The sequence below is a fragment of the Zootoca vivipara genome, chromosome 3 (assembly GCF_963506605.1).
Source record: "Zootoca vivipara chromosome 3, rZooViv1.1, whole genome shotgun sequence".
In the NCBI taxonomy this organism is placed as follows: domain Eukaryota; kingdom Metazoa; phylum Chordata; class Lepidosauria; order Squamata; family Lacertidae; genus Zootoca; species Zootoca vivipara.
In genome coordinates, this window is record NC_083278.1 from 49,241,202 (window position 1) to 49,266,755 (window position 25,554).

Consider the following 25,554-nt stretch of genomic DNA (forward strand, 5'->3'; position numbering starts at 1 on the left):
AAGTACCAGAGTGGAAGCAGTTGTCTGTCCCTATCAACAGTCTAGCCACAGCATTTTGCACCAGCAGGAGCCTCTGGTTCAGACCCAAAGGTAGCCTTAGTCTTGGTATAAGGCAGCCTCCGATGTTCTGAGAGCAATTTCCCATTTTAATTGAGATTTTTCAAATAAACAAAAATTATATAACAACAAACAAGACACATAAGAGGGCAACAATTTTTGAGCAGTATCAGCTTTACAAATAATCCCAAAGCCACTGGAATCTGCTAATCACTAATGTCTATTCCAATATGATGTCTGAAAATGGTTGTAAATGAAAGTAGAGAGAATGAATAGCAATCTGTGGAGAATTTTTTTATCTCCCATCCGCATATACCATTTTGGAGAGCTCTCCAAAGATAGCCCTTAATGTACCATTGCAATGTCTATATATATGGGGAAATGTGCATGGTGCCTTAGAATTAAATGTTGGTGTGGTTTCAGCGTACTTTATAAGAAGAAAAATACTTTGCTTTCCTATTGCATCCATGACATGGTGACTGATTTCCCTCTGTAAAATCACAATAAAATAATTTTCTAAATACCAGGTTGCAGAGAAGGACATATTGTCTGTCTCCAAGTATGCAAGCTTCTTTGCACAGGAATGCGCTTCATGCCTAAAATGTTGCTAGCGTAAGACAAAGGCACCATTGTTCAGTTACATCAGGCTAATAAAATAAGCTAGGATGTTGGCAGTAGGAACTAATAAATCTAATTCATCCAGATACTAGCCTGTCTTCCAGGCCCATCTTAGTGCTCCACCATCGCAGTGCTGGTAGCTGGTCATAGTCCTTATGCACCAGAACTTATGCAGATTCCTTATGCACCAGAACTTATTTTAAGAGAAGAAAAAAGAAAAAAAAAAGACCAAAGCCTCAATTTTGCCCCAACTTTTGCATTTAAGTATGTACATTATGTTTCAACCTAGAAAGAACATTATAGTATGCTTGAAATTATTCACTCATTCAGAACTTATTCTTCACCAGCTAAAATATGTTTCTACCAATTATGCTTTGCCAAGACCATTGAAGTCCTTCGCTTTTAGGAAGGTAGCCAGTCATTCAAGATCTTTGCTTGCAGAGGAGCATTTTATTTTCAGGGTATATATGGGAGGAGAGCGATATCTGGGAAGGGAGAGTATTGTTTCTTTTCCATACTCTGACCAGTAATAAAACATTTCTCCACTATCCATAAGCAAGATTCTACCTGCTGCATGATTGAAGCAAGTTTCATGCTGCCAGTGGATTATTCTACCCTGAGCTTGACCTTTGTGTGAATAGACAAACTCTGTGGTTTCATTTGGAAGGGAGCCATTCAGCTGCCTTTTGTCAGCATGCATGCTGGCCAGTGGCACTGCGGATAATTCCATCTTGCAGTGATAGCATTTATAGACCGGATGTCACTGAAACGAATAATATTTATTAGCAGCCATATGCTTGTGTTGACCACATCACTTCCATTGTGTTTTATGTCAAAAGGAAGGAAGGAAAGGATCCTTCTCAATCTTTTGTGTTTTTGGACTGTGCTTTTAGACAACTTGCCATTTGCTTGTAACCTCTCAAAGGCAATTTAATGCTTGTGTCCTTACCACAGCTGAGTCAGTTCTGTTGCCACAGAGAAGGTAGGGAAGAGAAGGCAGTGCAGTCTCACAAATGTGTCCTTCTTTTTAATGACTAAAACCATACAGTGTTCATCTTTCATTTTATTCAGGTTCACTTCTCAGAGACTGGGGTAGGTGAACAGCATGTGGGCCTGTTTATTTGTAATTGGGTTGGGGGGGAGTTAAGTCGAAGGTTCTAAGCAGAGACCAGTTACATAAAAAGAGGTCTGTTTTTAAAACAGCAGGTTTCCCCTTACAGCTGCATTTCGAAGTCTCTGTCAGAAAAAAAAGATAGGAATCTCTTTCACATTCTCAGCATAAAGTAGGAGTTGTTCAAAGTCCTTTTCATAAGGAAAAGATGCTGAATGAAATGCAGGCTGGCTGTAGAGAACACAGCTCCCGCTGAAGATTAAATCTCACCCAGTGGCTCCATTCACGATCACTCGGTTTGAGGGAGCAAACAAATAGTCACAGAAATGGCATTAATACAGTGAGAGGACAAATAAGCTACTGTATTGATTTTGACATACATCCAAATTGGCATTTCAGACTTAAATAAGAACTGTGAAGTTGAGTCTACTGAGAAATTTGCTCAATTGCCCCATGCAAAGACCTCACTCAGAGTAAAACTGGGTTCTATAATGCTTGGCTTATTTCTATAGAATCCTCATCAGAATAGTAAAATCCAGACAATTGTCATTTACAATACCCGCCGGCGAAAACAGAAGGAAGGGTATCCTACAGAAACACAGGGATGAGCCAGGGGGTTGGAGGGAGGAGGGGCGGGATACGTCATGCATCGGGACAGGGTGGGGGGAATCACAGGGATGACCCACAGCAACGCATGGCCGGGCCAGCTAGTATTTATATAGAATCCTCATCAGAATAGTAAAATCCAGACAATTGTCATTTACAATGGTCATCCTTGCAAATTGTTCATGAAAACCCACCTCACCAGCTGTTTTGGCAATTGACCAGACTCTGGGTTGGATTGGAGAATTGCTACTTTTATTAGGCAAGCAGATTGCACTCTAAAGCTATTATTCAGTGTAGGTGTGTTAAGGTGGAAACTTTACTATGTTCATTCAGTTAATTGTATTTGTATGCTGCCTTTTGACAGGGTCATTAAGGTTGTTAATATCTGCCACTTTGAGTCTGAGATTTTTGTTTAAACAGTTCATTCTTTGCTGAAAGCAAAGTGATCCTGTCTTCTATAGCAGATGATCCATGACTAGTAGCTGTCATATTCATATACTGCCACCTAGTAATAGATACTTTTGGTTGAGGCCTGCCACATCACCCAAGTTATTATTGGCCTGCTTTCTGTCTTTATCTGAATTAAGATAGTATAGACTATAAACTAGGAAGCTATTATCATGTATCCACTAGTTGAAAGGGTTGCTAGCATGGCAGGCACAGGGGCACTTGTCCCTACAGAGACCTTCTCTGGCATCCAAAGGGTCCCCTTCCCTTGGTGAAATCAGGTTTGAAAGAAGCACACTTTTGTATTCTGGGTTCAAACAACATGCTAAGCCAAATGATGACTTAGTTCAGTGCAACAGCAAAATGGCCAGGGAGGAGCAAAGTGGTCACAATTGCTTCTCCAGAAAGCTGCATGTCTGTTCCTTTGTGCTAAGCTGTGCTTTGGCTTCACTATGATGGATGTGTCCTCAGGGTAAAGGTCTTCTGAGAGTTGGTGGCTGAAATTGGAGGTCTGCCAATAAAAATATTTCACAAGAGATGAATCTTAAAATGTTATGGTTTTGTCCTTCCACAGGATATGCTTTGGATCCCTCAATAGATGATTATGAAGTTCCTACTAAATATATTGGTTCTGTTGAAGAAGCTGAAAAGAATCAAGGTAAAGAATATTTGTCATAGTGTCGCCTAATTACAAAGTTCAATCGTTTGTGTGTGTGTGCATTAACAAAATGTTTAAAATAATTTGTATCTAATGGATGAAACAGTAGTTTACTTAAGCTACTATTTCATCCAGGTGAAATAGGTGCTTTTAAGCAACTGTTGTAGGACATACAAAGGGACTGCTTCTTGAACATAGCAGGAGTCAGGCATAGTGTGTAAAGAGCTGTGTGTATCTCAGCTTCTTGACAAAATGCTAACAAGATCTGCATCTTAGATGTTTCTTAATTTGAGAGTGCAGAAGGCGGCGATAGGTCAGTTGCCGATGAAGGCACAACTCTCTAGAAAGGTTAATAAAATATAGTGTATTAAGAGCTGATTGGTTTATCGTCTTGCAATTTTACAGCTACCGTTCACTTTGCATGCAGTGCTTGTTTCTTGTTTGACAGATCATTTGAAGATGCATGTCCAAGGCCAACAAATTGCACACAAAAGGTTCAGCTTCCCCTAATCCAGTACATTCTCTCTTTTCTGGCAACACTGAAATGATTCAAGTGCAATGGTGAAGTGTGGAATGTGCAAGAATACATTGTCGTTCTTAAAGTGAACCTAGACATAAACTTCTGCTACTCCCTACAGGTCTGACTGTGTTTGAAACGGGACAAAAGAAAACCGAGAAGCGGAAGAAATTCAAAGAGAATGATGCATCTAACATTGATGGCTTCTTGGGACCGTGGGCAAAATATGTTGATGAAAAGGATGTTGCAAAACCTTCAGAAGTGAGCACCCCTTGTTTATTCTTCGAAGTAGAATAGTAGTGATGCTTAGTCTGGGATCCCATGTCTGGTCATAGGGGAGTTCCTCACACCTACAGCAGGGTTTCTGGCTTTCCCTTCCAACTCCAGCTGCTCGTATTGGATTGAATGCTGCCCTGAGAGTCCCCTGAGCTTCTGGTGACTCTGAGGATGGGACATGGAGGGCTGCAGTGGGGGGGGGGTCTTGAAAAGTTCCCATTGTCAGAATCAGTGTAGGTTTATTTGGGCAATCTTTCTGAAGGCGCAGCAAGTGACAGGAGATACCAGGGCTGCACACCAGTGGTGGGTGGGAGCTGGAGCCAGTAGTGGGCCCAAAGCAAGAAGTGGCCAGTGCAGAGTTAACAGTGTCTACCCACCGTGTTGGGCTGAATTCTTTTATATTGTACATGCACATCTCTGCTGTTCCTTCTTGGCCATTAGTGTGCTTTCTATTGGTCCCTTCCATTCCAAAACTGCTTCTTCTTGAAGCAGCAGCAAGGTTGATCTCTTCTCCATTGGGTGCTTGTCCCCCTAGCAAAATTTGCCTCCCTCTCCCCCTGTCTCAATATTGGGTGCCTTTCTCAAGAGACTCTTGTTCTGTGTCAGGATTTTCCTTCTGCCTGACTTAGTTCCTAACTAGATGAAGCTGACACTGCCATAAAGGGAAACTATTAGGCAGGGTGTTGGAGGCACATGCATGCTTGGAGACCGAACCATAGAGCTCAGTGGCTAGAGCAGCATCTTTTGAAGTGGACTTTTTGACTCAATCTCTGAGCCCACACATATGCCCCATCTTCACTGTGGTGGCAGGTGATCAGAGTGATTTCTGGGTGAAGGTATGGGACATGCCACTGTGTCCAGTCTCAGATATAGTAAAATATTGGATTTGTCCATTGATTTTTGTAGGCATTTATCACTTTCATCTCAGTGGTGCTACTTAAAATTAACATCTTGCTGTAAGCCAGTAAATTACTTATCAGGTCAATAAGAGTGTTCTCCCTACCCTTCTTATACCTGTACCTCCTTATTTCCAGCTAGTCGATTTCATTTCACCCTCTACTTGGTTTTCTGCTCACTTCATATTAAACTGCTTTTGGGGTTCCCCCTTTCAACTTCTGCAAACTTTGGAGTTGTGTATGGCTGTTGCTGTTTGACTATACAGTATAAGCAATGAATTGAATCAGAATTGGGAAACATGTTTAGAATTTATTGTGTGAAAACTTGTTTCTAAACTGACCTTTTGTTTAACATGCTTTTTTGACCTTTTTTCCTAACTAGCATTAAAATTGGAAACTTTAAGTGAATTCAGTGAAAATATTCTTCTAGGTTTTGTTGTAAAAACAAGACTGGTAATTTTTAATGTTTGGGCTTACTTAGGAAGAACAGAGGGAACTGGATGAAATAACAGCAAAGAGACAAAAGAAAGGCAAACATGAAGATGATAAGCCTGGAGAAGAGAAGACTATTTTGCATGGTAAGTGCTTTCTTTAGCAGCTGATTTGCATTTCCTGCATCTACTTTCAAACACTTGTTTATCAGGAATAATGTATGTTGTCATTTATTTGCTATGTTAGTTCTTCTTGCAGTGTACTATGTAGGAAGAAACGATCTCTAAAAGAAAACATGGTGCCAGAAACACAAGGGGGATTTCAGTAAGGAAGAAACTTAGAAACAGCCTGGTTTTGTTGTTTCTGGTAACACCGGAAAGAATTTCAAGATGTGGTTAAATTTAGCTTGTAGGCAGATTGTATTATTGGGAACACTGTGGAAATGTCATTTGCTTGTATATTCATCTCAAATATCAGTTCCTTGTATTTTAATTTGGCAGCCTCCTTTTCTTGGCTGTCATTTGTACCACATCAAACTTAATCGTTTGAATCTTTACTTTCGTCAACTTTTAGATCATTACATATTGACAAATCTTGCCTCATTTTTGACGATACTGTATAGGAATGTAGGCTTCATTGTTGACTATAAAGGCTTGAAATTGTCAGTTTGAATTTTGCTGCTGATGTGGAAGCAATTCATAGGATTATGGGGGAAAGTCTTTGTTCCCTACTTCCACATCATGCATTTTCTTAACCTCTCTTCGTCACATCTCTCCTGAGATTCACACATGTGGCAGGACTTCATTCTCATCTCCTTTTTTATAGAACCCTCTTGCCCATCACCACAAATGCAATGATAAGTTGCAAGTTAACTTTGAAATTTGAAGTTACATGCAGTGTTTTAATGTACATTTCACTGCTTGGTGCCTTCCTCAAAGACTGCATGGTGTGTGCAGAAATTGCAAACAGGATTTCTGAATTGTTTCTCATTGGATTTTCATAAACCAATTTAAAAAAACCCTAATATTGCAGTCGTCAATTTCGATGTTTCTTGATACAGAGCTGGGTATTTTAAACACATGAACATTTTTAACATAAATATTATACAGTGGTGGGTATAGCATTTTAGCCTATGGAGATTTAAATTGTCACCTAAGAGGCATGAAAAAGCCAGCTAGAATATAGTATTTAAGATTATGAATGTGTGTATCTGGTCAGGATAAGTTAGTTTTTGAGCTGTGTACACCTGAAGGAGTGTCTCCACCTCCATTGTTTTGCCTGGACACTGAGGTCCGGTGCTGAGGGCCTTCTGGCGGTTCCCTCGCTGCGAGAAGCAAAGTTACAGAGAACCAGGCAGAGGGCCTTCTCGGTAGTGGCACCCACTCTGTGGAACGCCCTCCCACCAGATGTCAAAGAGAAAAACAACTACCAGACTTTTAGAAGACATCTGAAGGCAGCCGTGTTTAGGGAAGCTTTTAATGTTTAACAGACCATTGTATTTTAATATTTTGTTGGAAACTGCCCACAGTGGCGGGGGAAACCCAGTCGGATGGGCGGAGTATAAATAATAAATTATTATTATTATTATTTTATTTTATTTTGCAGTCAAAGATATGTATGACTATCAAGGGAGATCCTATCTTCATGTTCCTCAGGATGTTGGGGTTAACCTACGTTCAACAGTGCCCCCTGAGAAATGCTACCTTCCTAAGAAACAGATCCATGTATGGTCTGGTCATACAAAGGTAAGAGGCAATTAAAATATTAAGTTTTCTTTGTTTCATGTTATGCTTTCTTGCCATTAACTCAGTCCTTTTTTTATAATTGTGGGCCCAGCATCATTTTTTTTTCCAATTTCAAAAATTGTCCTTGTACAAACTTATTTCATGTGCCAGCTTGTATTAATTCAGTACTTGGCGATCATATATAAGTGGAGACACTTGGGGGTAGATTCAGCTGCCCAGTTCGGTTAGTAGAAGCCAGCACAAGGACTCCCACTAGCACAGCCAAGCTTTCCCCCGTGCCGCCTCCAAATCCTCTCTGTTGGGTTGGGAGAACAACCAGGTTATGGGGTGAGGAGGAGAAATAGGAGGTTGAATGTCCAAAGTCTTCCAAATGCAGCACTGTATGGTTGCTCCACAAGTTGCTAAACTTGCTAAATTATTTCCTTTGCCCCTAGGTAAGGTTCCTCTGCAGTGGAGGCATGAGGGGACTCTGCATTATCCCAATTCTCACCCATAGTTTAGACCGGTGTCATTAGGTGCACAATAGTGTTCGTTTGCTAATGGTGTGTGAAAACCTTATTACTATATTCGGAACTATGAATATTTAATTTCACACTCTATATAGGCCATCATTCTCTCACCATTAAGCCATGATACAAGCACGCAAATCCCCTGAGATGCAATTCTCTCAGCCTAACTGATAATTCCCTGTCATGGGTCCCTGTTAGTGAACTAAACTGGCTTTGAGATATGTGTTTCCTTATTCATACAGAGGTTATTTATATATTTTGCACCGGTAGTCCTCGCTGTACATTTTTTAGAATTACAAGTGTGTTTCTGTGATTTTATGTAGCTAATCTTTGAGACTTTCTTAGGGAGCTTATACAAATTGAGATGCCTACTTGGAGATGGTGGGAATGGAATGGCAGAAATTATTCCTCAAACTTTAGCACATATAGCTGTCATTTAGATGCAGTATGCTTAACTTGAATCCATTAGGAGACAAAAGCACCCCAAGACCATGGGCAAACCTGCAAAACTTTGGTTCAGTTAGATTTGGAGTGCCTGCTTAGTAGTTACTCCCAGGCTTTTTCTATTATGTCATATGAAGCTGTGGGCCTGACTCAACTAAGGTGTTGCGCTAGCGAAAGCCAGCGTAATGAGTCCCAATAGTGCAACAGAACTACCCTCCATGTGTGTCCCCTGTACCATCCCCAAATCAGGTTGGGAGAACCCCAATAACCATGCATGGGGTGGAGGTAGGAAGGGGAATTACACTGATAAAGCTGTATTCTAAAAACAACAGCAACAACCGGAGCCTTTTATTCAGGGGTGAGAATAAAAATCAGTGTAATTTCAAAATATTGATAATGTTTTGAAAAGGAACTCACTTTCCAAACACACAATATATGTTTCTTCGTTAAGAGATTTGGTGGGCACCAGTGCAACTTGTGCTACTTACTTTATTCGGTAGTATCAAGATAGCGACCGGTTGAATCAGCAAACGGAATTGTTGCTGTGCCAACAGCTAAGTCAGTGGCATTGGCAGCCGCCCTTTAACAATGAATGTCTCCTATAGGATCCAATATAAACATGTTTGGGGGAAAAGAAAAATATTTGTAGCTATTTCATAGTTGTTTTTATTTATAAGGGAGTCAGCGCTGTCAGACTGTTTCCTCTTTCTGGCCACTTGCTGTTGTCTTCTTCCATGGACTGTAAAATTAAGGTGAGTACCTTCAGAAAGTACACTTATTGCTGCCTACAGATGGCTAAATTCACATCAAAACGTATTGGGATATGCCTCCCCTTTGACACTCATGTCAAGGCAAATTCAGCTGTTGCCTTTTTGTTGCGCTAAAGTAAGAGGTCAGGTTCATAATGGAATCTTCTGTTTATCATGAAACAAATACAGTGACTCTTTGATCATTGTAAAGCAACAAGACTACAGCAATATATACCAAGCGGGTTGCTGTACAAACTTTTTGTGTGGGGATGGGAATCTCCTTGGCCAATGGCTTTAACTTAGCCTGTAGAACTCAAGTCATATGTTCTGGTAACCTTTACTATTTCTTTGTTTCCTTCAATAATGAGGACTTCAAATAGATGTCTGACATCTGTTCAGCTACTCTGCATTGACACCTTGCTCAATACAGGCAGCAATCCATCTCCATAAGTGAGGGAAAGAAATGCACACCTGCCTCTCCATAAGGCAGAGGCCTTCGTGCATAGTAATAGCCCAGTTTTGTGTTGTTTCCACCTTTAAAAAATTCCTGAAAAATGGGCTGTCACGCATGCAAACCTTTGCATGGAAGATGCACCTCACATGTTACTGTTTGTGTTTGAGCTCGAATAGAGAGGTGTGTGCCCCTCCTTCATGCAAAGTGGATTGCTACTCACATAAAGTATGGAACAGGCTATACTTTTCCAAAACTGCTGTTAATTGAGACAGCATGCAGTAGTTCTCTTACATCCCAGTCCACCACGCTAGCCACTACATTACACTGGTTTTCTCTTTTTAGGGATGCAATATTTATTCAATTTATCTTAATTTCTTTTGATCAGTGGAAAACGTGACCCTGTTTTTTAAAAAGTGTATAACTATTCTCTGCTGCCTTGTGGGATATCATTGAGAGAAGAAAGGACTAAGGAGTAAACCCTACACAAATCAGGAGTGGAGTCCTTAAGATGGTAGCATGGTGCCTTGTACACCTCCTTCCAGCAACTCCTGCATCCAAGCTGGTGCCAAATGTATTGATTGCTCTGCTTTCCTTTGGGCCACATGAGTGGGCAGCCCAGGACCCCCGTACACACCACCCAGGTTTGGGCCCCGCCAGGTCACTTTGGTGCTGCAAATGCAACAGTTTGTTTCTCAAGACAGGCGGATGCCAACAATACAATATGTAGTAAGACATTGGGGGGGGGGAGAGGTGCACATGGCAATGCAGCTGGACTTTCCTTCTCCATTGCTGCTGCCACTCTTCCCTTGTTTGTTGAGATGCAGTTCCATTAAGTAGCTCTGTGAACAATAACATGCTATGAATCAGCAAGTTCTCTCGGTATAACATTTTTCAAATCACAGAGTTAATTACATTTTGTACATTTTGTACCTGTGTTGTTATATTATGGGGATTACTTTTTTTAAAAACATAGTTTTTCATTCATCAGGTGTTCTAAAGTTTTTTTTTAACCAAGAAACAATGTTAACAGTACTGGATTTGAAATAGTGTACTGTAAATGTATGTTTTTCTTTTTCCTTTTTTTGTTGAATTGCTTCAAGAAGATTTATGGGAAGCGATTCATAAATGAGGCAAATAAGATGGGCTTGTTTTAAAATAATAAGTTGTGTGCATCAGCCGTTCTACTTGCATTTTGTGTCTTCATTAAACCATATTGTAAAATGTATTTTCCACCCACCAGCTCTGGGAAGTATATGGTGAACGAAGATGCTTACGAACTTTCATTGGTAATACTTTTTTATTTTTATAAAATCAGCTTTTTCATAAATGATAATTGTGTCAGTTGTGTTGCTGCCTTTAGCAATAAGTCCAAATATTAATGTGTGCCTCAAGGGAATAATTAGAAGTGATGGATGCTAAGAAAATAATAATTGAGCATGGTAGTTCAAAAGCCTCCCTGCAGTACAATTCATTCATGTATGGTGCATAGCTAAACACAGGTTTATCCCAAGTAAAGCAATCGGGTGGTACCAGAGGGGAGGGCAAGGGAAGCTCCCACCCCAACAAATAGCTTGTCCCCATCCCCGTCTCCCTGGATCTTCAGGGCTGCTTGCTTGTTTTTAGAATGGGGTCATTAATGTGAAATATATGTATTTTTGCTCAGCATCTCTCTCCACTTATATTTTTAAAACTATGGTTCATGTGAAGTAGCCTAAGGACACCCTGATCCTAGTGAGGGGTGGTGCACATGTGGACCTGGGCCTCCCTGTGCGCAGCCACTGCTGAATTGAGAACTGCATGTGCAAAAGGGTGCTGTGCCCCTAGTTTCCAGTGTTGGATTGAGAACCACAGTCACAGCACTTGAGCCCAAATGGTTTGTGTTCTTAATTGGATAGAATAGCTTGCTTTTAAGGGGAAGTGGGGGCGATGGAGATGGGAGGACTGAATAGAGGGGGAGGTGAAAAGTGCCTGAGCCGTATTGCAAATCAGACACTGCGCATCCAACAACTGCCCTAGTACAGAAAAGAAAAACCTCTGGTTCCCTTTCCTACTAATACTATATATATTTGTCCTGCAGGGCACAGTAAAGCTGTTAGAGATATATGCTTTAACAATGTTGGGACTCAGTTTCTCAGTGCTGCATATGATCGGTATCTTAAACTCTGGGACACGGAGACAGGTAGGTGAATGCTTCTTATGTTTCCTCTTCTGATACCTGTATTTTTGTGAATGACAAAGACAACTATTAAAAGTGCAACAGGGTGACAGGAGTGCAGATCCCTGTACAGCATTATCGTCTTAGAACAGCTTTGCTTTTTGGATGCATTTAAACCATTCTAGAAAATGGTTGGTTCAAAACTGAAAGCCTTTCAGCCACATAAGAGTGTATTTATCAAATAAGGAGACGTAGCTCAGTGATAGAACATCTTGACACTCTGGCATTTTCAAGGTGGGCTAGGAAACACCATTGTCTGAATCCTGGAGAGTTCACTGCCAGTCAGGACCACTGTGAACAATCTTGAGTTAGATGAACCAGTGGTTTGAGGGTAACTTCCTATATTTCTGTACTCCAGAAATTACATTTGTTAGCAAAACCAGGTTTTTTGCTTTGTATTGCATGAAATGGCCCTCAGTGGATTGAGTTTGGTAATCTGGATTTAAGGCAAGTGGCACACCCTTCAGAAATATAGGTTGAGGCTTATTTTATTATGTTCAAAATTGTCATCCCACCATACAACCCAACAGCTACAACAGAAAACGAAGAAGCTGGATATGTAAATCTCTTCCTATTCATTGATCTGTTTCCCCTCCCACCCCCTCTCTAGGACAGTGTATTTCAAGATTCACAAACAGGAAAGTTCCCTACTGTGTCAAATTCAATCCAGATGAAGATAAGCAAAATCTTTTTGTAGCAGGAATGTCAGATAAGAAAATTGTACAGGTAAGTTAGAATATTCAGAGTATTTGGTAAAGATAATGCAGAAACAATTTGAAGATCAAACCAATTGACTATTTAACCATAATTCCTTTCCTATTGTTGCAGTAATAATCGGCTATTTCTGTTACAAAATACTTGGTTTTAAAAAATGGATCATTTTCTTCACCATTTTTAAGGAGTTGTTTGGATTTGTCTTGCAGTGGGATATTCGAAGTGGAGAAATTGTTCAGGAGTATGATAGGCATTTAGGTGCTGTTAACACCATTGTTTTTGTGGATGAAAATAGAAGATTTGTGAGTACATCTGATGACAAGAGTTTAAGAGTCTGGGAATGGTAAGTAAAAACTTGTGTCTTGACTTTTTGATTAGAGAGGAAGAAAATATAGTTTGAGTAGTGAATATATTCTCTTTATACTTCCCCCCTCAATATGGCAACTGGTTGCAGAACTTTAGACTTATTTCCTGTGAGTCTACCCCATCCAGAATGTTTAGTAATTTCTCGACTTGGTTTGCAATTTATGCTGTAGAATCTAAGTTTTGGGACCTGGAGTCAGTCTCCACCCCTTCTCTGGAATTGATGATGCTGAGATACAGCATACAATGACATGGCCTGATTCCTAAACCTTGCTTAGCTTGCATCTCTGTACCAGCCCTGAGATGAAACTTAGGAGGGACCGCAGTTTGCCCCACATTTAAAGGGGATGTTGTTGAAGAAACAATGGGCAAATATGGCAAAGAAAGGAGTATGCTTTCCAGTGTTGTGCCAAATGGTGGGTTATTCAAGAAAGGATGCCAAGACACAAACATTTTACTTCCAGGTCAGAGACTGGAATTATCAGAATGAAGACATTTTTTTAGTCAGGTTTCTTTCTTTGTTTGTTTTTAAATGGAACCATAGCAATAAAATTATTTGTTTGGGCTTTGGTTAGTTATTGACTCTGGGGAAAGAGCACCACCTACTGGCTTTACCAGTACCACTTCATAATGCTTAAGGGCCATATGAACATTTACTATAACCAGGAGGAATGGGTAGATGAAATACGGAAATCACAGTAGATGCAAACAGAGAAATTCATGGAGTGACAGTTACATATAGTGTCTGTACTACCTCCATTATCCGAAGTGGTATAGCTCTAATTATCAGTTGCTGGGAATCTCAAGTGGAAAAGAGTGATGTTGCGCTGGGCTCCTGCTCTAATCTTTCTTGGGGGGCATTTTGACTTCATTTTAATGACTTCTGAAGTTGAATAATAAACTTCAAAATAGCAGAATGTTTGGTATAGTGGGTGAGAGATTGGTATCTACTCAGATTTTCTGTGCCCTTCAGGGTGAGGGTTAATTGTTTTTATTAAACAAAAACAAACAAATGTGTGGTTTATCTAAAATGTGTAGGATTCTTTTAATGATGTGCTGCATAAAAGCTGGACATGAAGTACTGAATTTATTTGCCATAACAGGCAAATAGGTTTGCGCCGTTGCATTTTTGCTTCTTAAAGGTGTGAGTGAACCTTCTAAAAAAAGCTTCCTGGTCTTTCTGTAGGCCCCAAGCGCCGGTGGTAGAATTTGATTACCTTGAATTTATATGATCTCATGGTTATATGAACAAAATTAAGCTGCAATTAACCTTCGTGAGAGCATTTACACTCCATCTAATTTGTCATTAATGTGATGTATGTAAATATTATGGAGGTTAATGTAGCTGTGTAATGAATGGTTTCTGCATTGTTAAATCTTCAGTGCTACCCACAGAAGCTGATGATATTTATATCAGCCATAGCAATTCTCAAGAGTGTCCAAAGACCATTTAGTTAACCAAAACCAAACAGTTAAGTGCCTTGAGCAGAATCATGAAGCAAAAGAAAATTCTAGTGGGAAATCTTTTATTCTTTGTACAGAAGCATGTAAGTGTGCTGAAATCCTTTAACTCTCTACTATTTGAGGCAGATCTTCCCATGTATTTATTTTCAAGTATTTATTTTTGAAAAACAAGAAAATCATGTTGAATGCTACATTTTTAGTTCTGCAAATATTGAGATATTACTAAGAACTATTCATAGTAATGGTGAAGCAGCTGCCAGCAGGATTGAGCCTTGCCCCCCCCCATCAGCTGATATCACCCAATTAGCCCACGGTTCAAGCTTCCCTACCCTAGTCTAGAGCAGGGGTTCCCAACAAAATTTTCTTGAGGACCCCTCATCGAGCCGCTATAGTGACAAGGACCCCCATTAATTCCTAATCCTAAATCTAATTCCTAATTCCTAATCTAATTTTTCCAGTAAGCTTAACACTGATCTTGGAAGGGTTAGGTTCAAGGGACGCCGACGATTTAGGTTCAATGGACACTGACAAGATCGGTTCGAGAGTCACTGACTTACTTGCTTGAACATCAAATGCATTATCTTCCTCTTCATCTACAGGCCTTTGTCGTTTTAACGAACCACTTTTTAACCAACGGTCCATTTTTAAGTACGCGAACTGTAGCTTCCGCGAAAAACAACGCTTTGTTTACAAACACTACTGTTTTGCAAAGAGGCAGCGCGCGCCAGGGAGGAGGGAGGGGAATGGAGAAGACAGAGTACCTGCGCAGTAGCGCACAAATGAAGCCGACGCGCGCAAAGCATCTTGGGGAGGTGAGCGTTAGTAGAATCCGCGCGCTGCCTCTTTGCAAAACAGTAGTGTTTGTAAAGCACCACCTAACGGCATACAGCAGAACTACTGCCTCTATCTAATTCTAGTTTTGCGCTAGACTCTGCTCATGCAGGAAGCGGCCAAAACAAAAAATCTGTTATCATACGAAATATATTTAATATATTTTTTATTCTAATAGCATCTTGCAGACCCCTCTGGCATAGCTCGCGGACCCCTGGGGGTCCGCGGACCACCTGTTGGGAACCACTGGTCTAGAGTATTATTCAAAAACAAAGAACTGGAGAGATCTGCAACAAAGTGTTGCAGTGCATACCTACGAGTGTTCCTATTCAGGGCTTCAGTTGGCATAGAATCTCAGGAGCCTTGTGACATAGTGTGGGTTCATGAATGATAGTTTTTTTGTGTGTGTTGTTGTTGTTGTTAGTAAAGGGACTCCTCCCCAACACTTCTCTTTCCAGCCCTCCTAAAAACCACCTCCACAGTGCCAAAGGGCTCAGATTCAAAGCTGGCTGCCAGGTCCAAACCTGAGTGTACTTTGTTGTTTTACACAGGGAGGGGAGTTCTGGAGAAAGAGAGGAAAATGCTGCTGCCCCACACCAGCTGTCATTTATGACATCTGGTGTAGGGCAGGTGAGTGTGGCTTGGCCAAATGGCAGGCCTAATTAGGCCTGTGGGCTAGGTATCTCCCACTGCTGCCCTATCCCATTCTCCCCCATCCAATGCACTATAAACTGGTAGAGGCTCAAGCCAACCGATTCCTTCCTGCTCCATTGTTCTTTTGCTTATTTCCAGCTGATACTCTCAAACTTTCAGGGCTCAACTGCTGTTTTGAGGCTAGGGTATTTTTCGTGAGCAGGTGGTAACATTTTGCTTTAACTGGCAAACTACTGTATGACAGAATGCAGAAACCCCACAACATTGTCTGGGGCTCATTTCACTTCAAAATGGTTAGGCATTAGACTACCCACTTTCTGCATTGAAGGAGATCATGATTCCTAAATTTGGAACACAGGGAGAAAGAAAGGAAGTGTATCATTACACATGGCGTTGTTAGACACTGCAGAATTCAATAGCCAAGTAAACACATTTAGACTGCAGACCTCTAGGCCCCTCTCATCTCTTAATTTTCTTTACTAGGTGTATGTTTGTAATATTTTATCCATATATTTCTCTTCTTTCATAGGGACATACCAGTAGATTTCAAATACATAGCAGAACCAAGTATGCACTCAATGCCAGCAGTGACTTTGTCTCCAAATGGTAAGCTAACGTATCTTCTTAGACCTCTCATAATTTATTGCTTTAGAATTTAGCGCTTCTTGAGGCTCCATATTTATGTCAGAATACAAATCCATGTTAAGTCCTATCACAACCAAAATAATTTATAATTCCATGTCTCAGATTGTGTGTCTTTGTAGTATGCGAAATTGGGGCTTTATTTTTTTAAATACACTATGGATATCATTGGTGATTCTCAAAATTAAGTCAGATGTAGAAATCTTAAGTGCATGAATTTATTTTAAGAATGACATTAACATTCTTTTTCTTTTTTACTCTTAACAGGGAAGTGGCTGGCTTGTCAATCGATGGACAACCAGATTTTGATTTTTGGAGCTCAAAACAGATTCAGGCTAAATAAAAAGAAAATATTCAAGGGCCATATGGTGGCTGGGTATGCTTGCCAAGTAGATTTTTCACCTGACATGAGGTATGCTTCATTATAGTTCATCTGGCTATTATGGGTTATCATGCCCCATTTTGATTTTCAGACTTTCCCCCCCCCCATGGTCTGATTTTTCACTCTAGTATGATTTAAAATATGTTTTTAAACTGTCAAAGGAGTCCTCATATGTGTATAGTCTGTAACAATGATTCCGGATTAGGGAGGAGGATGAGTGTCCAGGTTCCTCCATCCGGTAGTCAAGGCTGCCCAATACTATCAGTGCTGAGCCTACAGTATGTTTTGGTACCATTCGTTCTTGACAGAATCTTGGGGAGGAATTAGGGGTTGTCTTCGCCTTCCTTGTCATAGGATGGGGCAGCATGAGGCGAAATTGGTTTAATTATTCTAACCCTTTTGGGCAGCTGATTTGCATGTTGATACTGACCACAGCAGCAGCCAGTTGGGCAACTGATGCACACAGCATCTTGTAAGCAGCCCACTGCTGGGCAGGTAACTTTTGAGGCCACTGTGATTAGCGTAATTCATCGCAAAAACCCTGCAGTAGAAAGTAAGCATGGAAAGCCATTAATATTTCATCTGCTTTCTGTGTTAAACCGTATTTTGGTGTTTTGACATAACCCTTCAAAATTAGATTTCAATGGATTGAAGCAATTTTTTATTTCTTTTCTTTGAAGCTATGTGATATCAGGTGATGCAGACGGAAAACTGAACATCTGGGACTGGAAGACAACAAAACTATACAGTCGATTGAAAGCCCATGACAAAGTCTGTATAGGTGCAGTTTGGCACCCACATGAGACATCCAAGGTAATCACGTGTGGCTGGGATGGTCTTATAAAGCTGTGGGACTGAAGGCTGTACTGGAGAACTCTAAACTTCTCATCATTTGGAGAACACCTATTCTGCAACAAAGATGACCTGACATTAGAATATAAAGATGCCTTGCCTCAGGTATTTCAGTATTACAGTGCACATATACCATATGGGGAATTCAGAAGACTTCATCTGAAATGTTTCCAATCTCAAACTATTATAAGCTGAAAGTGACCAAGTGAAGTGGTCTAAATGGAATATCCTTCGTAAGATATTTTAAAATTGTATTAAACTGAGGAGATTTGTGCCTAGCCTTGTGTTCATGAAGCTGAAGTATACACTTCATAAGCTTCACTCTGTCCTCGAAAGTGCACAATTTGGGAGAAAAATGTTTTCATTTCAGCATTGCAAGATGATGCACCCATTTATAAATACTGTTTGGCAGTACTCTCAAATTTCCAAATACATTGGATATTTCTGAATGCGTGTGTGTGTACAGTATAATAGAAGTTGTTAGAATTGTTTTTGTATTTTAATTAACAGCAGTTGTTGGTTATGTTGAAATACACAAAGATTTTATATGTGCAACACGGTTGTTGTTTCTTTGTGAGGGCAATCCCCTCAAACTCAACAGCCCTGCTTGAAAATATGAAGGAAAGCCTAGTGCAGAGACCCAGGTAGGCAGAGGATGTCTATCTGTTTCTATGCTTAATCTTCCTCTAGCTCCAAGATGGGTTCCATCAAGTCCTGGATGTTTCTCTTCACCATTATCCATTTTGTGGGGAGCAGATGGATATAGCTAATGGGTTAGATCAGAGAAATGCTTACGAAATGTGGTGAGCATGAGGTACTTTTAATAGCTCCTCCCACTACCAAAAGGCCTTTCCTGGGTGTTAGGGCATGCTGCTGAGTGGGGTGGGCTGTAGTACATGGGGGCTAAAGCAGCAGTCACCAAAAATTGGGTGGGGGCACCTTCTTTTTGCAGGAGCCCAATATTCAGCAATCCACACCCTTCCTATCAGCCGCCCCCCCCCAAACAACCAATTCCATTCACTGAGGTGAGATGGGATAGGAAATACACTTTATGCTCCCTCACCTCCAGGTATTTTTTTCAATCCCATTATATTTGCAGATGCATGGATTTGGATACATGCTAAGAAACTCGCTACAATTTTATCATGACTCCTTTTTTTATAATTATTATTGACAAGTCAGGTTTCTATTCTTACTCAAAGATTCTCTTTTTATAATAAAATAAATCCAAAGAATATTATGTATATATGTATATAAGACAGTTAACGAGCAATTCATCAAATGCTGTTTTAGCATAGGCCCCATTCAGCCAGTGGAGCTTGTGCAATTAGTGAATTACTGCCTTTATGGAAATGCTTCCAAGAAGGTATAATTGAAAGCACATTGCGGCTTCATTGCCATTTGACCACCTAAGTCTTGTAAATGGGCACTTTAATATCTATTTTTATTTCATAGAATTGTGTGTTTTGTGCTAAACTACTGTACATATGTCTCAAACCTCCTTTTTACAGATCTTATTTTTAATAAATGTTTTATATTAAAAGATGGATACCAGCTTAGTGTAACATCTCTAGCATTGTCTGCAGGTGGCTGCTGCTTCTTCCTTCCTTTCTTTTTACTCTTTATTTAAGTTGTAACTGCCTAGTTCTCTGCAGTGCCAGAGTGTAAATTTAACTTTCATTGAATTTATTATATTAAAATATTGTGGGAGAATTTCTTTGTGCTGTACATTTCTACAGTTGAAGGTGTGCAGCATCTTCAGAAATCTAGAACCGCTTCACACATTTCTGATAACATGGCATTTATAGTGGATGAAGCATGTAAGAATACTACATTATAGCTACCGCATTTTTCGCTCCATAGGACACACCTCATTTTTAGAGGCGGAAAACCAGAAAAATATTTTTCTGGTTTTCCGCCTCTAAAAGGCTGGGAGGAGGGGTGGAAGGGGCTCCCGTCCATCCCTCCACTCACCTTGAGGACAGCCTCAAGAAGGAAGGAGGGAAGGAAGGAAGGGGTGAGAGAGAGTGAAAGAAAGAAGGGAGGGACAGATGGAAAGGGTGTGAGAGAGAGTTGCTGTCCACGGGATGAAGGAACCGCCCCAAAGCCATGCTTTGGGGCTGCCCCTCCCTCCCACCCCCCCTGCGATCGCAGAGGAGGAGGGGGGCAGAAAAGCCCAATTTCGGGATGATCCTGCCTCCCCCTCGCCCCTGCCGATCGCGGCGGAGGCGGGGGGAGGCAGAGGAGATGCTGCTAGTTGCTCCCCACCAACCCCATTCGCAAAAGCAGGCTTGTTTTCGCGAATGGGGTTGGCAGGGAAGAATTAGCAGCACCCCTCTGCTGCTGCCGGCTCTGGCAGGGGCAGGCTTGGTAGCCGTGGGAAATGGGCTCTGAGGCGCCTCCTTGACAGTGGGCGAGGAGGGGGCTCTCCTCCCCGCCCGCTGTCAAGGAGTTGACCGGAGAGCCCGTTTCCTGCTGCACGCTGCTCTAGCCTTCACTCCATAGGACACACAGATATTTTCCCTTTCATTTTTAGGACGGGAAAGGTGCGTCCTATGGAGTGAAAAATATGGTACTAAACTACTTTTTCATTCTGAATACATGCATCAATAAATTACTGCTGCCAAATTTGTGTTTCCCATCTACCCAACCACAGCTACATGTGCTTCATCTAAGGGCCTAACTAGGTATGATCTCCTCACAGTTTTTTAAACTTAAAATCAGCTGTTTGGGGGGTGTTTGTAGTGGAGTCATAGCATGGAGAGAGGAAAGGTTTCACCTTTTTCATTGCTAACATAGTCCCAGTTCTGCATGCCTCCTCAAACAGCTGTTTGCCCCATGGGTGTGAAGCATACAGGCACCTGTGTGCCACTTTGGGAGGATTCAGATAGGACAATTGCAGGGGGCTTAATTCCCCCAGAAGCCCCAATCTGAATTGCCTTTTGAAAACCTTGGCTGTTGCTGTGTGAATTTACACAACTGTTTTGTACTTGTGCATGGCTGCACAAGACACATTTCACACATGATGGGCAGTTAATAACAGCATATGTTGTAAACCACCATCCTGATAATCTTAGCCCCCGCCCCAAAGCAGAAAACTTAGTATTTGACAGCTTTTGGGGGGGTGCTATTCGGCCATGAAGAAAGAACTTATTTTCCACATTTTGAGTTTTTAATCAGTATGATGATGAAAACATCTCAACAGGCTTGAGCTGGGCAGCAGCCAAGTGCATAGACAAAGTAAACAAAATACTTTAAATTCAGGCCTCAACTCTTCTAGGGTATAGAACAGGCTTCCTCAACCTCTGCCCTCCAGATGATTTTGGCTTACAACTCCCATGATCCCTAGCTAGCAGGACCAGTGGTCAGGGATGATGGAAATTGTAGTCTCAAAACAGCTGGAGGGCCAAGGTTGAGGAAGCCTGATATAGAAGCTATGCCTTCCCACTTTGGTGGGGGAACAAAAACATATTTTTATCATATACCACAGCTGCTTTATTTGCGCATTGGGTAATTTTTTAAAGTGTGTCTCTGAACTCACCTTCAATAGTACCGCTGAAGGGGATGAGTCACAGTTCTGTTCTGTAGGCCGGAGCCCTATTTCCATCTTGTATTCACCCAGCTCAGTGTATAACTACTACTTGCGTTGAAGGCTTCCCTTTTTAGGAACATCTGTGGTTTTGATAAGTCTTTGTAAGTGTGAAAAAGCCTGAAGTCTTTCAGTTCTAGCTCTTTTAGGAGACTGTACCAGTATCGAACCACAGTGCTGTCATTGCCGCTGACCTCAAATCCCGGCCAATGAACATGGATTTCCAAGACCAGTTGCCCTATGTGTTCCACAACGTCCTCTAGGATCAGGTTTTCCAAAATTTTCCACTCTGCACTTTCCATATCTGCCTTGAGTATATCGATCTGTAACAGTATGACAGGAAATCATGAAAAACAGGCTCCTTGTTTCATAAATCAACTGTCATATGAATCAACTGTGTATTTAATATATCATGCCTCATCAGAGAGGCCATTTCCATGTGATTAGAGGCTAGAATGGTAGGTTCTTTACCACAGAAAAGATTGCAAAGGAGGTATGAAAATAATGAACTAATTATTAGAAAACAGAGACATGCGTTATGATGAGATCAGTGTCCCCTTGCACAACTGACTTCTACATGTGCAAATAAGACCAATGCTTCCTCTCTTCATTGCAGCCTCCCCCCCCAGTGCAATCTACTTTGGAGTTTGGCGGGCCACTGGAGGAGATGGAGGGGGCATAGCTGCCAAGTTTTCCCTTTTCTCGCGAGGAAGCCTATTCAGCATAATGGAATTTCCCTTTAAAAAAGGGAGAACTTGGCAGCTATGGGAGGGGGCTGCAGGGAACAGAAGAAGCAGCCTCATCATATCTGTTGGCATATTGTGGGGTCCTGTGCATAGTACGGTATTCTATGCACTACTAATAAATTCATTTTCCAGGTGTGGAGCCTTATGTAACTGAACAGTTCTCTGTGCTGATGCTGATTGTATCTTAACAGCCACCGGAACATGCATGCTCCCTTTCATATAACAATAATGATAAATAACCTGATGAAAATTATCATGCAGAAGATTTCCCAAATAAAGACCACACACACACCCCTACAACACAGAGAGATGCACCAGCCAAGAGATTGTCAAGAGAGATTGCTCAGCTGTCCTGACTACCCTTTGACTGACTTGGCTGAATGAAGTGCTATCTGTCATTTCCATTGGCATTCTAAATACAAATTTGTTCCTGATTGCTTCACAGTTTCAACAGTTGCAAATAACTTGGCTTTTAGGCATCAATCCTTGCCGGGGAGCAAGTCCCATTGAACTAAATGTGAGTTACTTCTAAGTAGATGTCTTTAAGATTGTGCCATTAACATCTATGGAACATTTTAAGAAAGAGGAAATCCTGGTGAAAGCAAAAGTCGCTATCAGGAACCAAAAGAAAAGACTTTATTAATGTGGAACTTGAAAAGCAAATGTCACAATAGCATCCACATTTCCCATGAAAATTATTTCAAGTATGGTGGCTGGTGTACCTTCCTTAGCTCCTGCACTGCCTATGCCCCCAATAGATCTAAAGGCAATTACAACAAATGACAATCATTAGGAGTAGGAGCCAGCCAAAGTTCAGCACTTTCTAATTCCACTATTTCAACAGCAGAGTCAAATATGTGTTGAACCTTTGGCTTCAGGTGGAACATGACTATGGAAAAGAAGACATCGGTGGAAGTGGTAAGGAAATGATTGTGGCTCATGGCTATGAGCTCCAAACTCCAGGATAATGAGTTGCTCTCAAATATCCCAGTGCGGTACATTTTGCTATATACCGTAGTCCCTAGATCATGCAAAGCTATTTAAAGGGACTAAGCTTATAGGTCACTTTTTAAAACAGTACTAGAGCATTCCCTTGAGACTGGATGTCAAACATCTGAAAGGCACTCATCTCTTCTAAGGAAGAAGTACAAACATGGAATGCTATACAGATGTTTGCTTAAGTATATTAATTAGTGCAGGGCCGCTACTGCAGCCAGAGAAAAATCCCTATTAATGCTTTTGCAGAAGAGGATTCATAGCAATTTCCTTACTGTGTGTAAAAGAGAATCTGGACTACTTAGTATTCACATCAGACATTTGCTGTCTCCACCCAGATCCACAGCTGTCAGTTTATGTCTTCCAAAAAGGGAAAAGAAAAAGTTCAACTTGGAAGATGGAGGAAAGCATGAACTCGTCACCAGGCTCCATCTGGTGATAATTCAGTTGTGCCGTCTCAGTTTTGCTGTGTGCGCCATCTGCATGATTTTGCTTCATGCCCTGTTTAACTCTTCAATACCTATTAACTCTGCCTGCGATAATTAAATTAGCCTCAGTACAGACAGTGCAACTCTTTGTGGGGGCTGCTTGAAATAGCTTGACAGCAGATGTGCCCACCCAGTGAACTACTTTTGTGTACTGACCCACTGAGTGGATGGATTTTCCCCTGGGCAATCCTGGTGGTTGCTCATTTTTCTATTTGTGTGGTGGGATCCCATATAGAAAATAAGCTCCTCCTTAGCAATAGCTCCTACTTAGGGCAATTGAAAATGACATCCACAAGACATTTGTTTGGTGTAAAGGGACCCCTGACCATTAGGTCCAGTCGCAGATGACTCTGGGATTGCGGCGCTCAGTTCGCTTTACTGGCCGAGGGAGCCGGCGTACAGCTTCCAGGTCATGTGGCCAGCATGACAAAGCCTCTTCTGGAGAACCAGAGCAGCGCACGGAAATGCCATTTACCTTCCCACCGGAATGGTACATATTTATCTACTTGCACTTTGATGTGTTTTCAAACTGCTAGGTTGGCAGGAGCTGAGACCAAGCAATGGGAGCTCACCCCGTCACGGGGATTCGAACCGCCAACCTTCTGATCGGCAAGCCCTAGGCTCAGTGGACCACAGTGCCACCCGTGTCCTTTTTTGGTGTATTAGGTCTTAAATCTTTTTTTGTATAGGGACAAGCATCCAAGTAACAAAAGGCTCAGATATCATACATCCTATATTTAATACGATACAGGGGGAAACTGTCCTCCCCAAACAAAAATAGAGAATTTAGGCTACTTCGGAAATATGCTCACCGGTAGGATTCATTCACACAGTCCATCTGCTGCAGTCAAAAGCAATAGATGGTTCATGAGACACAGGAAGCCTATTTGTGTGGGAATGTTTGCACATAGGTCTTCATTCACAATAAGCAGCCTGATAGGGAGTGGCAGGGGAAAGCCCCACTGGGCAAGGCCCAAGACTCACTGCCATGATCCACCACATGCAGAATTTACACACACCATTGAATTAGCCCTACAATTAGAATTTCAAGAAGGATTTCATCAGTTTCAGTTCAGTGGAGAAACAGCTGCATCTCAGACTTACAGCTGTTACCCAGTATGATACAGGTCAAGAGAGGGAGTGGGGGTGGAAATGTATAAATGGTGAATATGCATTCCGTTTGGTAAAATGTTACAAGCATCACAAGATACACTTGAAAAATTACTTTAGTTCCTGCATTTGTGCAGAAACATTACGCCACAGGCGACACATTTAACCATTAAGGTTCTTGTGCCTTCTGTAAACACCCTGCTCACTGGTTGCTATGTTTCCATGTGACATATAAGGTGACTGGTAAGCGGATATATCTGAATAGGAGTATCTTAAGATCTATTCAGAGATAAATATGCTCCTCCATTTATTTTGTAGGTATTTTAAAAGAAACAACTTTCCCCCACCCACTGTTTCTAGTGGGAGGAAAAAAACAAGGAAGTGGTTTAAAGGAGCTCCGTACACAACATGTCATCCTGGTTTAGGTTTAGGGAAACCCTGGTAGCCGAGACAGCTTTGCACCCTTCAGAATCAAGCTGATTCCTAGTCCTTTCTCAAAACTGCCCCAACACATACCGTTTCTGGCTCTTCAGATGTCAGAGCTCCAGTGTCAGTAGAGCCCAAGACGCTGGAGGCTGCAGTAGCAGAAGGGAGGAGGGATCCAACATCAGATCTCTCTCTCTGACACTGCATGCTTGCACAGGGTTTTAAATAAGAAGAAAGGGACATCTCACTCACTGAAATAATTATGTCGAAGAGGAGGAAATTTCAATGGCTGCTACTTGTCTCACAAGCTGCGATTTCCAGGATTTTCTCTCTTGCACAACTATTGAAAGCATAGAGATCCTCTGCTCCTTTGCAGTTGGTCCAGGCATCCTAGAGGAGGGGTAAATAACTAGTGGCTCTCCATATGTTGCTAGACTACAGCTCAAATCCTCCTTGACCATTGGCCATACTGGGTGAAACAGATGGAAGTTCAACAACACCTGGAAGGCCACTGGCCTCCTCTCCTTTAGAGAAAAACAGATGTTTGGTTAAAAAATTAAAGG

The 25,554-nt window shown here is 41.4% G+C and overlaps 2 protein-coding genes across 8 annotated transcripts in view; one reads left to right on the forward strand and one right to left on the reverse strand.

The window, feature by feature from the left end:
• CDC40 (cell division cycle 40) overlaps positions 1-18,059 on the forward strand; it is a 38,044-nt gene extending 19,985 nt beyond the window's left edge. For all 3 annotated transcript variants that reach the window (XM_035109062.2, XM_060272629.1, XM_035109061.2), the window contains 12 exons: positions 3,414-3,497; positions 4,136-4,275; positions 5,668-5,764; positions 7,224-7,363; positions 8,994-9,068; positions 10,760-10,805; positions 11,597-11,698; positions 12,345-12,460; positions 12,658-12,791; positions 16,290-16,366; positions 16,670-16,814; positions 17,465-18,059. In XM_035109062.2, coding sequence (XP_034964953.1) covers positions 3,414-3,497; positions 4,136-4,275; positions 5,668-5,764; positions 7,224-7,363; positions 8,994-9,068; positions 10,760-10,805; positions 11,597-11,698; positions 12,345-12,460; positions 12,658-12,791; positions 16,290-16,366; positions 16,670-16,814; positions 17,465-17,642 — 1,334 coding nt within the window. In that variant the 3' untranslated portion in view covers positions 17,643-18,059. The remainder of the gene's footprint in view (positions 1-3,413; positions 3,498-4,135; positions 4,276-5,667; positions 5,765-7,223; positions 7,364-8,993; positions 9,069-10,759; positions 10,806-11,596; positions 11,699-12,344; positions 12,461-12,657; positions 12,792-16,289; positions 16,367-16,669; positions 16,815-17,464) is intronic.
• Positions 11,598-25,554, reverse strand: part of METTL24 (methyltransferase like 24) — an 84,283-nt gene continuing 70,326 nt past the window's right edge. For 4 of the 5 annotated variants that reach the window (XM_035109063.2, XM_035109064.2, XM_035109065.2 and 1 more), the window contains one exon: positions 18,140-21,548. In XM_035109063.2, the coding sequence (XP_034964954.1) occupies positions 21,234-21,548 (315 nt within the window). In that variant the 3' untranslated portion in view covers positions 18,140-21,233. Of the gene's footprint in view, positions 11,735-18,139; positions 21,549-25,554 lie in introns of those variants that run through there. The other variant, XR_004692188.2, reaches the window with a different exon arrangement.